Source organism: Leptonychotes weddellii, chromosome 6 (genome assembly GCF_054177405.1).
Source record: "Leptonychotes weddellii isolate Sample4059 chromosome 6, ASM5417740v2, whole genome shotgun sequence".
Lineage (NCBI taxonomy): Eukaryota > Metazoa > Chordata > Mammalia > Carnivora > Phocidae > Leptonychotes > Leptonychotes weddellii.
Window position 1 is genome coordinate 135651130 of NC_138374.1, and position 13549 is coordinate 135664678.

General features: G+C 59.4%; 1 protein-coding gene across 3 annotated transcripts in view; it reads right to left on the reverse strand.

Annotated features, from left to right (window-relative positions):
- KIRREL1 (kirre like nephrin family adhesion molecule 1) overlaps positions 1-13549 on the reverse strand; it is an 87474-nt gene that overhangs the window by 18496 nt on the left and 55429 nt on the right. For 2 of the 3 annotated variants that reach the window (XM_081825361.1, XM_081825360.1), the window contains exon 2: positions 775-924. In XM_081825361.1, coding sequence (XP_081681487.1) covers positions 775-924 — 150 coding nt within the window. Of the gene's footprint in view, positions 1-774; positions 925-11824; positions 11947-13549 lie in introns of those variants that run through there. The other variant, XM_081825362.1, reaches the window with a different exon arrangement.

Below are 13549 nucleotides of genomic sequence, written 5' to 3' on the forward strand. Positions count from 1 at the left end.
CTTCTCACTCCATATCTATTGATCTCTCTCTCCCAGTTTCTCTTTCTTTCTATCATCAGTAGATCCACTAGCCTATCTCTTTCTCTACACGGACAAATTTCCCCTACCTGTGCTAATATGCAGAACCCACAGCCAATAATTTTAAGCCCCAGACAACAGAAAGAATAAAAATATACAGCCCCTCCTGGGCTTTCGGCATCACACTGCTTTCAGGCCTGCCGTGGCTTTTCACAAAACACCATCTCTCATTTGGTTCAACACTCACGAGCGCCGTGCACAGGCCCGTGACGACTACGGCTCTCTTACACAGTGGTGGACGAAGACCAGAGAGGTGCGGCGGCTTTCCTAAGTAGCCCCGCTCACAGGTGGCAGAGGCAGCTCCAGAACCCGGGGGCTTCCCCCTCAGCACGGCCAGGAGGCCTTCCCAAAAGTCCCTTTACTTGTTCTGGAATACAGGAGGTCGTTCGTCCGTCCTGCTTGACTGAATCGCTAGGTAGCCTCAGCGCGGGCTGCACGGCGCCTGATACAGGCTTCTTGGATGAACACGTGCGTAAGCGCCCAGGCTGAGGTTACAAGGGGTTTCTGGCCTCGGAGCAGACGTGGCCTGGGCTGGGGCAGGAGGGAGTCTGGAGCTCAGGGGGAGAGGGCAAGGCTGCCCGCACTCAAATGGGAGAGGGGAGGCTGGAGCACGGAGAGGGAGCGCAGTGAGGAGCGCGGTGAGGAGCTAGGCGAGCGGGACAGTCTGGGTGCCAGCCCGGTGGGCAGCCCACTCACCTTTGAGGCCCTGGCCCATGCCCAGCGCCAGGCCATCCTTGGTCCACTGCACGATGCCCGAGTAGTTGAGCAGCACGCAGGGGAGCACGGCCCGCTGTCCTGCCACCACAGTCTGGTCGGCCGGCTCCTGGCTGAAGCGGGTCTGGGTCCCTGGCAAAGCCAAGCCGGCACTGGGTAAGGACGTGCAGGAGGGAAGGGGCTCCACCAGGGGGCCACCCTCCCAGGCCCCCACCCTGCCCTCCCGTCCCTGCCCCACTTCAGCCCAGCCCCTTCCCGCCAAGAAGCCACGTGCCCGCCCTGGATTCCTTCCTCCCCCCTGGCCCAGGGGAACGGGTTTCAGGAGTGGAGGCGCTCAGCAATCAGAGAGAGCGGCGCAGTGTTATATAAAGGCTTGAGATGGGGCTCCTGCCACCCTCTCGTGCCACAGACAGGACACGGAGGCCCGGGGGGTGAGCGTGAATGAGGGGCAGAGTGCGGATTCAGAGCCTGAGCCTCGGCCCTCCAGGCCCGGGTCCTGTTCCGCCACCCGCCGCCTCACCCCGACCCCTGTTCCCAGGTGCTGCATCCGTGACCAAAGCTGCTGGTCGTGCACCACCCCTGCAATCCCAGGGCATGAATACGCACCGCACCCCTGCCTGCACGTGTCACGCAAGCCGCCACGAGGTAGCACACATGGGCCGCCACGCAGGGACAGCCCCCCACGACGTGCCCAGTGGGCACACAGGGCAGATTCCCCGGGCAGGCACCGCACATGGCTGAACACCGGCTTCCCGGGGCTCCGAGTGCCACCAGCAAACCTCGGAGCCCACTTCTCGGCACACCCGCCGCGTCCCGCACGTCTGCCCCTTGCCCCCGAGCTCCGGGGCAAGCGTGGGCACACACGGACACACTGGCCCGCGCCCCGCCGCCCACGCAGTGGGAGCCAGGCGTGCGTGTGACTTTGCTCGTCCCTCCCTCCGGCTGCTGAGCCACACATGGCAGCCCGGCTGGCAGCCCGGCCGGGAGCGTTTGATTAGAGAGCTGCAGAGTAATTGCCTTTAATTGTGGAGCCTAAATGGAGCAGGGAATTGGACTGTGGCTGCCCCAACCCCCAGCCCCCACCCCCAGCGAGCCAGCCCTGGTCCCGCGGGTGGGGCAGGCTGTGGGAAGGGGGGAGGTGGCAAAGGGAGAGGTCTGGGGCTTCCTAGCTTCATCCCCAATCTGTCACACCACTGTGACCGAAATCAGCTTTGCCCACAGCTCAGGGGACTCCTTCCTCTTCTTTCCCTCTCCAGCTCCCACGTCTCTGCAGAGACCACAATCCCCAAATCCAACCCTTTCCACAATCAATGCCTCTGATGCTCCATCACTCCAGTGTGTAAGCAGAGGGAACTTGTCCCCCCCCTTCTGAGACCTCCCTCTAAGCCACCAGAGACAGGCCCCAGGTCTTGTCCCCTCCCTTCTGTCTCCTCCTCCCACTCCATGTCTCCCCTTCTTTCCAAACTGGCCCCACATTCCCTTCTTCCAGGAAGCCCTCCTGGATTGATCCCTTAGCTCCTCGGACAGACACAGCTTGTCCCATCTCCCAGTCCTGCCATCACAGCTCTATCCATGCATTTCTTGTCCCAGACTCTAAGAGTTTATGCCCGTGTTTTTATAATGGGGTAGAACGCAGCCGGTGAAGGGAGGTGTTTGCCTTGTCCGTTCTAACAGAAGAGGAGCTTCTCCCCTACAGCCAAGGGCCATGCGATCTCCTCCCTCTGAGTCTCCCTGGACATCTGACGTCCACGTTGTCTGCTGCACACAAAGGGGACCAAGAGAGAGGGGGCAGGGCTGGGAATGACGGCCAGCGTATGATTTGATACACGAGGCAGCCTCTTCCCTCTCGGTTAACTGTACAAATCCAGGAAGTTAGCGACCCCCAACTCTGCTGACCTGGCCGCCGTCTGTGGCTCCCAGAGAAGCCAAGGGTGAGGTTCACCCACATTTCCCAGGACTCCAGCGGCAGGTGCCGGGATCCTGGGGGAGGGGTGGGTCAGGTGAGCAGCCAGCATTGTTAATTCAGGCATTGCCCTCATTATTATTCAAATGTATTCATATCCTTGCGCATTCTCCAGGGCAGCTCCACACTGCAAGCTCCCCACATGCACGTTTGTCCTTCCCATGGCCCCGGAGCCCAAGTCAAGGGCTTGGGAGTGGGGTGGCCCGTTACCCCGGCCCAGAGATGGGACTCGTATTCACGGCTTTCCTGAGCGTGGAAATGGGACCCGGACACCCTGTTCTCCCGGCGAAGTCTCCAGCAAACACTGAGAAGCTGCTCTTTGTCCACGGGGAGCGAGCGGGCAGGATGGGGGGAGCCCTTGTGGTCAGAGTCAGAGATGGGGAGCGGGCAGGACGGAGGCGCACTGCAGCTTCCCCAGCCCGCTCGCCTGTACGTGACGGGTCTGCACAAGGACCGCGGGGCCCTTTCAGGGGCACAGGTGTAGGAGCAGACAGGTTTGCGTAATGCCTCTGCCGCTTCCTAACCGTGACCTTGGCCAAGTCCCTCTCGGAGCCTCACTTCCTCACCGGTACTGCGGGGTGTGATAATGCCCTCCTCCCGGGTTCTCTGGAGGCTAACGGGATGAGGGGTATGACCGGCCTGGTACAAACCCTTGCCCATGCCCACTAACTGGCAACTATGGCCCTTATCTGTCCCGGGCAGCTAGATGGTTAGAGGTGCCCCTGGAAACCCGAGCAAGGACATGACAGAGAAGGCAGTAGCCATCGAGACGACGTGGAAGCAATGACTGAAGAGTCCAGAGAGCAGGGAAAATGAAGAGGTCTCGGGAATCATACTCGATGGGAAGGCCCCTAGATCCTGACCCTGCAAAACTCACAAGCGAGTCTTCCCGCACCCCCCCCCCCCGCCACAGCCCCTGCAGTCAAGACCGGGCCTGAGACAGGCTCCACTCCTCTCTGCACACCCCAGGCTTCTGCCCCCCTTCCAGGGCCTTGCACAGCCCGTTCCGGGGGGTGGGGGGCGGTGGGGAGACACTGTTGCCCCCACTCCCTCGGGATTCGAAGAGTTACTTCCTCTGGGAAGTCTTCCTGGACTTCCCATGAGCCCTGAGAGCCCCTTTTACTCACTTCTCACCTCCGCGATCCTATGGCCCCTGCGGCACTGCCCGTCCCTGCCCCGAGCCCAGGAGACTCGAGTCCAGGCTGTGTGCCTCAGAGCTCTGGCCCCTCACCCAGCGTGGGGCCCGGCTGCCAGGCCCATGGCAGGTGTTCTGAAGCAGTGAGAGATCCTGCCGTGTGACCCCACCCCCACCGCCCCCCAGTCAAGGAAAGGAGGCAGAGGGCAGAGCTCGCCTGCCCTGGTCAGGCTCCCAGGTTCCAGCGGATGCACAGACAGGGCAGGGTCGTGGAGGGACAGGCTAGGTTCTCCCTGCAGAGGCACAGGAACAGCGCTGGGCAGGGCGCAGTCAGTCCTGAGAGGCTCCCTGGGGGAGGGAGTGTGGACTAGAGCTGGGAGGGGTAAGGAGGCAGGACCCAAGGTTCTGATGCAATGATGGGATCGCTGAGGGGAAGCCTAGAAAGTGAGCAGTGAGGGACAGACACTGGACAGGGCACCACAGCAAAAGGGCAGACGCGTCCTGGTGGCGTTGCGACAAAGAAGGAGGTACTGGGGATGCCCCCGCATGTCACAAAGGCACCCAGAGCCAGTCCCGGTGGCCTATCAAGGACACACACACATATGCCTCCGAGGCCCTGGGGGCCCAGGCCTCCACCAGCTGTGGCCGAGCAGAGCCCAGCCCGCGCTGCAGCCTGGGGGCGGGGGGCATGGGGGGCAGACTGCAGTCCCGCCTGGGCCCGCGCCCCGCTCGCAGGAAATAAAGCCAGCGCGGAACAGAAATGCAGGGGCATGGCCCACGGCGGCGGGAGGGGACTCGGGTGAGCCTGACCGCAGACAGACCCCGACCATTGTCCAGCCTCGCCCGCCCTGCCCGGCAGCTCCAGCCTGGGGCCAGTGCGAATCTGCGGGTGGGCTCCCAAGTGAATTCCCACAGGCTTTGATCCGTGGCCTCCCTGTCCTCCGACGCAGTTACAGGTGCAGGGGAAGCCTTAGCAACCATCACGAAGACAGGCGGGGAAGGACACGCGGCCGCAGGCACAGGGCCACACAGCCTGAGGGGAGGCTGTCGGGGCAGGGCACAGAGCCAGACACCCACGCGGAGGCCGGGGAGAGCCAGGGACACGGAGGAGACTGGAGGACAAGCACCAGGCAAGGCGGATCTTGGTGAGGAGGAGGCCAGGAGAGGAAGAGGCAGGCCCGAGACGGGCAACCAGAGGGAAAGACAGCAGGCAGGACCCGCTGACACAAAGACCCTGAGTGCCACAGGCCAAGGCAGAGGAGAAGGAAGGCCGAGGTCCTGAAGATGGAGGGGGAGAGGCGGAGGGCAGGGGCGGGGACCCAGCGTGGCCATGGGGCCAGGACCCCCATGTCTGGTGCACGTCTCCCCTTTAGACTCATGCAGTGAGGCTGGGGTCCCAGACTCCTGGTGCCCCCCACTTCCAGGGCGCCACGGGACAGGAGACTCCCGGGAGGCTCAGCCAGGGTTTGGGGGCAGGTGAACAGCAGAACAGGGTCGGAGGGCAAGGGGAACACGGAGGGACCCTGGGGAGAAATGAGGAGGGTCCTGGGGGGGGCGCTCTGCGCTTCTCGCACAATTTGAGGAGGGGTCAGAGCTGCAGAAACCCCTATTCCCAGCCTCTTCCCCACGCCCCTCCCTCCCTGCCCCCCCCCCCACCCGAACTCAAAGCTCCTGGGCTAGACTTGTCAGAGCTCCCTCCCCCATTCTTCCCACATTGTTTGGGCTTCTGGTTAGAGCACTTCTCCCAGCCTGCTTTGGATTAAAAGTTACTCATGTGTGCGTTTCTGTCTCTCCCACTCTCCTGGGAGCCCCTGGAGAACAGAGACGCTTTGATTTACCTTTCTTGTCCCCTCAATCCGAGCAGCGGCCCTTAATAATGATAACTCCCAATTATAAGATGCCAGCTACTTGCCAGGCACCAGGCAGATGCGTTACAGACATCACTCCCAGCATCATAATCCACTGCACAGGGCAGTTATTATGTCCATTTTATACAAAGGGGAAATGAGGCTCCGGGTGCTTAAGATACAGACATTATTTAGTGGCAGAGATGGGGACGGACTCGGGGCTTCTCGGCAGCAGGGCTCCTGCTCTTGGCACCGTGCCACGCCCCAGGAGCATCTAAGAAGCATTCCCTGGAGGCACCGGACTCACGGCTCCCGCCCCCTACTTCTGGTCCCCACTGGACACCTCCGACTTCCAACTTAATCCTGTTGGCCTCTGGGGAGGGCAGTCTCCTCAATCTGGGGCTGGCCAGCACCCCGAGGCCATTCGCCTTCTCCCACCACCAGCCGCAGGAGAAGCTCGACCGGAATATCCTTACATGGAGGGAGAGTGGTTCCCAAGGCTGGAACGACGTCAACGGCACCCAGAGAGGTTTCAGTGACTCGCAAGACCCCAAGCGTTACAGCCACTAACGTCCACCATCAGGAGCTGTAACAAACAGCCCTGCCTATGAAGTGCCAGTCGCCGGGCCAAGCACCTCCCCGAGGCTAGCTCCCTTCCTGCACACGACAGCCCATGAGGCGGGGCCATTGTTCTCCCCAGTAAGGATTTGAGGCTCGGAGAAGAGCCACCTCCCTCCAGCCACACAACTGGTGAGTAGTGGGGCCAGTAAGCAAAGCCAGGGGCCAGGACACCTGGCTCCCAGAATGCCACGGCACCGGCCGGGCTACTGCTGTCTTCCCCCCTCTCACCACCACCGGGACCTGCCGGCCCAGACCAGCCATTGCGCAAACTGGTCCCCTGGTACCTTGGCACCTCCCCTCGATGCTGCCCCCTCCCCTCGGAGACCCTCTCCTCCTCCCCTCCTCAGCCCACGTCTCCCAGGGGACACTGTCTTCCAGCTCTGCTCCCCAGAGTTAGGCCAGGAGAGGCCTACTGCCCCAGGGTCATCCCCCGTTCCCGCTGGGCCTGGTGAGGACAGAGGGCGAGTCCCATTTCTGATTCAGAGCTAGAAGTGACCTCCAGCTCTATCCTAGAGGCCGGAGATGCTCACAGATTCTCAGACACGCCCTACACACGTCTTGTGGGCACGCACACGCCGTGACGCGTAAGCACACACACCCCCTGGTGCACACACGTGTGCACACCTGCTCTCACACAACCGCATTCTGCACCTGTGTCCTGGCACTCGTGCCCTGACGGTCATGTTCCCAGAGCCCTGCCCGCCAGGCCAGCCAGGAACCAGAGAGGGACGGGGGCCAAGCACACGAGGAAGCCGAGGAGGCCAGGCTGCAGGAGAGGGGTTGGTGGAGGCCAGGCCCTGTCTCCCCGGATTTATCAAACACGCAGTAATGAGCCCCCTGGGCGGAGCAGTCCCCACGCTCTACACTCCAGATTGCTGCTGGTTCAAAGGAAAGCCTTTGATTTGCACCGACAGCTTTCAGATGGAACTAAATCTCTCCACACTCCACCCCTCCTCCTACCACGCTGCCCCCTCCCTGCTCTCACATCTTCGCCACCCCCCCGTCCCCCCAGACTTTCTCCCCCAGCCCAGCCATTCCCTTCCTGCTCTATGAAAAATACAACAGCCAGGGAGGGCCCCTCCCGTTGACTTCTCTCATCTCACCGAGAAAAGAGGATTGCGATTCTCCAGGCTGGCCCAGCAGAGGGGAAAGGAGAGGAGAAAGGGAGATTTGCACTTTTGATAGAAGAGGAGAGAAGGCAGAAGGGAGGGAGGGCAGGAGGGGTGCTGGCTGGGGCGGGCCACGCAAGGGCACGGAGGAGAAAGACAGAAGGTGGGGCAGTGTGCAGGGACACACAGAGGCAGACAGACGAGGGCTCGGGACCCTGGGACCAGACCGCTGGGGCTGACAGGCATGGGGGCTGGGGCTCTGCTGATCTGGTGCATACAGAGTCCAGCCCAGAATCAGACAATGTCGAAATGTGGTGTGGCTTTCGAGAAGCTCTGACAGGTGAAGAACCAGGGGTCAGGAAGCTCCCAGCAGGTAACCTCAGGTGTGAGTAGACACCAGGTGATACAGAGACCAGCTGAAGCCCCAGACAAGTTTGCAAACATTCCGTCTATCACCACCCAACCCTGCTGCCGGCCAGGATCCATTTCACGGCCGGAAGTGAAAAAGTCACCCTGGGCAGCAGGGGCCTCAGTGTCCTGACTCAACCTACCCACCAAGCTTCCCCACCTTCCCACCTGGACGCCAAGCCACAGGCAATAGAACTGGTCTCTCCTCCCTCCCCCCGACCTGCCTGGCCAAGCCAGCCTGATGCCCATCTCCAAGGCTAGGGTATGGTAGGGACGGCCAAAGGGGAATCTTTCCAGGGACCAGATGGGATTTTACAAGTGGCCACAATCTGGCCTGGTTTCCTTGCATTTGAGCAGACCACAAAGGCTGGCTGTGGAGGCTGGCCCCGGGGCCCGGCTGGTACTCACAGGGACAGGGAACATGAGTTTATTGGTCTGGGCCACTGGATTGGTCACAGAAAAGCAGGGACAGAAATCTGAAAGAGGCAGGGGAACGGGCCCAGCACCGCCTGCCAGGGAGGGACAGCTGCGCTCTGGGCCAGAAGTCACGAGATGGGGGCTTATGTGGTCCTGCCTCTGCCCCCATCTGGCTGTGTGACTTTGGGGAGGTCACTTCACTTCTCTGGGTCTCAGCTTCCTTAAACTATAAAGCGAGGGAGCCGAATACTTGGCCCCTAAGGGCCTCTGGCTCTGATGTTCTAAGATTCTACGGCCTCACCGGCTCTCCTTGGCCTCAGCCAGACCTCAAAGACCCTCCAAGGACTCAGCCCTGTGCCCGTCCCTCGTGGACTGTGGGGGGTGGGATGCATCTGCGCCACCCTGGCACTTGCTCCCAGCAGGTGCCGAGGGAGGTCGTGGGTTTGTGACACGAGGACAGTGGCTCAGAAGACCCAGATGGTGACCCAGCAGAGGGGAGGAAGGACATTCTTTGCTTCCCCTGCACGGCATTCCCCATCGGTGTTCCTTACCTCCCCTCCCCTAGGTTCACGGTGGGAAAAGGGAGGGCGGAGGGCAGGCAGGCAGTCCTGGTCTCTGAAGCGACCTGCCTGCCCAGACCCACTCACAAGGACTTTGAGCTCCTGAACTAACAAAGACTGGCAGGTGCAGCTGGAAACACGCCCCCTCCCCCGCTCCCATTTGGACCTCCAGCCCCTCTGTCCTGCCAGCCCGGTGACACCTGGGCCAGACCTGATCTGACAACTCTATGCAAATGTGCCCTGGCAGGGCCCCTGAGAATGTTTTATGGGAAGGACAAGGGCACGGAGAGCCCAAGTGGGGTTGGCTGGAGCAGGTATGACAGTGGGAGTGGGAAGGGGGGCGGCAGGGAGGGTGGACGTTCTGCTGAAAAACCGAATTTCAATCTGGCTTCAGTGGGCAAGGGAAGGGCGGTGCGGGAGAGGAGGCAGGTGGCTGGCAAGGACTTAGCTCCGATAGGAGACAGAGGATAAGAGGACGCGCACAGACAGAGAGGGGAGGAGAAGGACATCAGAGGCCGGGACAGCCACGGAGCCAGAGGCCGAAGAGATGGGGCCAGGCACCAGGAACTGAGGGGAAGGCAGCAAAGGAAGCAGACCCTCTGCCCCTGCCCCCCAGCCCCCGGTCCTGCACCTGCTGCCCTCCAGCAGTCCCCAAGCCCCAGAGTGGGAGGAAAGGGAGCGGAGACACGGACAGTGACAGAGGTCAGGACAGAAAGCAGAGAGCAAGGCAGATGAAGAGGAAGTCGGAGGCAGGAAGGGGGGGGGAGGAAGGGATGTTTCAAGGTGCGGGAAGGAAGGAGCTGAGGTGTCACTGTGGCATGAGTGAAGGGAACAAGACATGAAAGGGAAACAAGAAAATTACACCAGAAAGAGAATCCAAAGGTCAGAGCGGGACAGGGCCGTGATCACCATCCAACACCTTTATTTGAAGAAACCGAGGGTCAGAAAAGGAGACAGGTATTCGGGGTGGACCTGTGTCCAAGTCCCCGGTGGCTTCTGAGCCAGCCTCCCAGCTACCGAGGCCCCGTCTGCATGCCGCCCGGACCCTGCTTGTCCTGCATGATGGCCGAGCAAAGGAGGGGCGACCAGTCCTTCCCTGGAAACCCTCCTTCACTAAACGAAGGGAGGGAAAGGGGCAGCGAGAGGCCAGTTACAGAAAAGAGGCTGGGAAGATGGATAAAGCCGGGGAGTGAGAGGGTGGGAGAAAGTCATGAGACAGCTGGGAGAGGACACAGGCCTGGGGCCAGCGGCGAGGGGCGGGATCTGAGGCCACCCTCCGGCCTCATCTGAAGGCCTTGAGCATTTAGGTCAACTGAAAGGAGTAAAATCCTTGAGAAAGGGAAGGGATTTCTGAAAGGATTAGCCAAGGAGGGGGAGGAGGAGAGAATGAGGTGACTCCAGGGGCAGCTGAGGGCCAGGCCTGGTCTCTCCCCACAGAGAGGATGGCCCGAGTGACGGAAGCACCCAGCTCCCTCCACAGGCGTCCTCGGGGTGCCTGCCAGAGGGGGTCGGTGCGCCAGCCCTCACCTCCCACCACCCTGCCGGTCCCGGGGTCCAACCCCATTCCCTGCCCCGGGGCCCTCCGGCACACGGGCACAGGGCCTCCCCACGGACAAGCAGAAGCTCTACTCCTCTGCTGGCTGAAACATTCTCTTACCCTCTCATGAACGTGGCTCCTTCCGAGTACCATCTGAGAGCAGCCAGAATGGGACCCCCGAGACCCCCCAGCAGGCTCAAAGCCCAGTAAGAAATGCAGGCTGCTCCCCAGACCCTCTCCGGAGAGGCTCCTGGCACTTTCAGGAATGGTGTCCAGAATAAATAGCATCAACTCAGAAATCCAGAAGACTGGGGAGGGGGACAGGCAGGAGTAAGGGGGACATTCCCTCCCTTACCCTGACACTGAGAGCCAGAAGAACACTCGCTCTTCTCTCGCCAGGGAGGGGCTCCTCAGGACACCTGTCCATGTCTAAGTTGAACGAGCTTTATCGTATCCCTGCACCCCTCATGCCCCCCTCCCCTCAAAATTAAAAAGAAAGAAAGAGCCCAGCAGATCCAGGAGTTAGACTTTATCTCCTTCCACAGCCGGGAACTCTTCATCACAGATGACCTCAGATTTCTCTAGCACCTCCAGATGGACTGTCTGACTCAAGGAGCCAGGCGGAAGACACAGGGCGTGGACAGATGCCTCCACCCTGGCCCCCGCTCCCCACCAGTGTCTCTGAGAAAGGCTGACTAGGCAGACACAGGTGTCTCCCCGGGAGCCCTCCTGGGCCTTCATTACGAGCCCCCACGCCCGACATTAGTGACCATAGAAGAACTTTCCGCTAGCACATGGCCGTGTGCTCCCCATCTCGAGGTGTTCAGATAAGGGTGGATGATTGCCTGTCAGCAGTATTCCAGAGGACTCTGGGTAGTATTTAAGGTCTCTTTCAGTTCTGGTGCTTTAGGATTCCATTCACACACTTCATACATTCTCCTCTCACTTAGACGCACACCTATCAAATAATCAATTCGTAACAGTTCGGTCAAGGTGGACTGAAATAGTTTGCAGTACCAAAGTTTAAAGGAAGAAATTCTGCACAAAGTACAGGGACAGAGAAAGAACAGGTCAAAAAAATGGTCTAGGATGGAAGTCAAAGATATAAGGAAAACTTCTGTCCCAGGGCAATTAATCATGAAACTCAACAAGTCAGCAATGGGGGCTGAACATATAATCGTGTTGATTTAGACCCGTAGCTTAGTCTATAGCAATACTGTATTTTATTCTGGCTCCTTTTCCACAAGACTAGGTTGTAAACTCTCTGAGACAACAGATATAATCTTACATGCACATCCCTTCCAAAGCGACTAGTACAAAAGTGCTTTGCACACAGTAGGTGCTCAGTAAATGCCTGTTGTTTGAGTATCTGAATCAACGATTAATGGATAAAGCAACTAAGCCCAAAGTCAATGCAATTCAATTCAATATTTACCCATTCATTCCGTAAACGTGTCGTTAGCGTCTACCGCGTAGCAAGCCCCGTCCTGGGCTCTGGGCTGGTCCTGCCACCCAGCTTACAGTCTAGGAGACGTATCCGACCATGTGGGCAGCACAGCATGATGATGGAGGAGAAACAGGCAGGGAAGTACCTTAGAGCACTGAAAACACTGCATTTTTCACACATCTGACTTGCACCCCGGTCTTCCTGTGGGACGAGACCCACACCGCATCGGCCTTCGTGAGCTCTGGCCTCCTCCACTCATACAGGTTGGACGTTGGAGGCCTTGCTTGGCACACAGTGGATATTCAATAAATATACACTTACTGAGAAGTGCATTGAGCCCTGACGACAAGAGGGTTTCAATAGCCAGGGAACTGGGGGAAGGCATCCAGACAAAGGGAACAGCCTGAGCCAAGACGGGGAGACATAAAAGACCAGTGAGCAGTTGGAAGTGGCTGGAATTCAGGCACAGAAAGAAATCAGAACTAAGGTTATATCTCTTTAAAAATTAAACACTGGGCATTCCTCTCCCCTCCCTCCAGAAACTTCTACGCTGTTGAGAGAGACTGGACAGAGACAAAAGAGAGGTCTAGATTCAGAAAGACCAAAGTGGACCCGGTGGCGGATCCGAGATGCCGCTCTGCAGAGCGTCAGCCCCGCCGGGTGAGTCGGGAAGTGCAAGGCAGCTATTCGGTGTGCATGTGCGCGCATGCTGGGGGTTACGTGTGTCCTGGTTTGCGTTCACGTGCCTTGTGCGCTTGCTTCTGTGAATGTACATCTCTACACGAGTGTTGATATGTAGCCACAACTAGGACATTCTAGGCTTTTCCAATTAATCTCCATTAAAAAGATTTCCCGCAAAGGCGCTTCTGGAGGCCCCAAGTCGGGGTCATCTGGATCAATCCTGTGTAAAGTAAAGCGGCTCCAACCAGCTGCTGAATCGATCCATCTAACTTGGTTCATCCTCCGCGTGCGAGGGGCACGGAATGTTAATTTGCTGCGGGAGCCAAGGGAGCCCAGAGGCGCAGGCTCTGTAATTAACGGCCGTGGGAGCGGGGTCCCAATAGGGTCCCAATGTGGTGGCCTTCAGTGGGCCGCGCCAGCACAGTGGAGACGGGCCTCCGGGGCTGCAAACTCTGGGCTCTGTCTGCTCCTGATCTCTCCTGTCCTGCCTGCTTCAGTTCACTTGTCACCTGGGACACACATGCCCAAGAACAGGGGAAGGGGAGACCCAAGCCACTCATCCCGGAAGTTTACAGGACACTGGCGGGGAACGCAGGAGTGACAGCCAACTGGAGTCCATGGCAAGGGTCCGTGGAGAGACCTTCTCTTCGAGGCTGTGCATACTGACAACTCTTCCTGGGACCCTGAAGCATGTGGAAGCCAGAGCAGCTCTGAAGGAGGTGGGTATTTAACAGAAAGCAGGGAGCAACCTGTGTACATGCCAGTCACCCCGCCATCTTCTAGCATCCTTCACATCCTCCTCCTCCAGGCAGTCCTCCCAGAGGGATTGTAAAGGAAGTGTTGCCTTCCCCATCCCATCCCACCCAAACCAGCCTGGTCTGTGCCCTCCTCAGCTTCCCACACGAGCCCTTCTCAACTCCTTGCTCACTTGTCTCTTCGATCTGTGTTCTGTGTCCGCCTCAGGACCGGCCAGAAGCAGAGGAGAAGCCAAGAGCATGTCCCCGATGGAGGTGCTCATAAAGCTCCACAGAA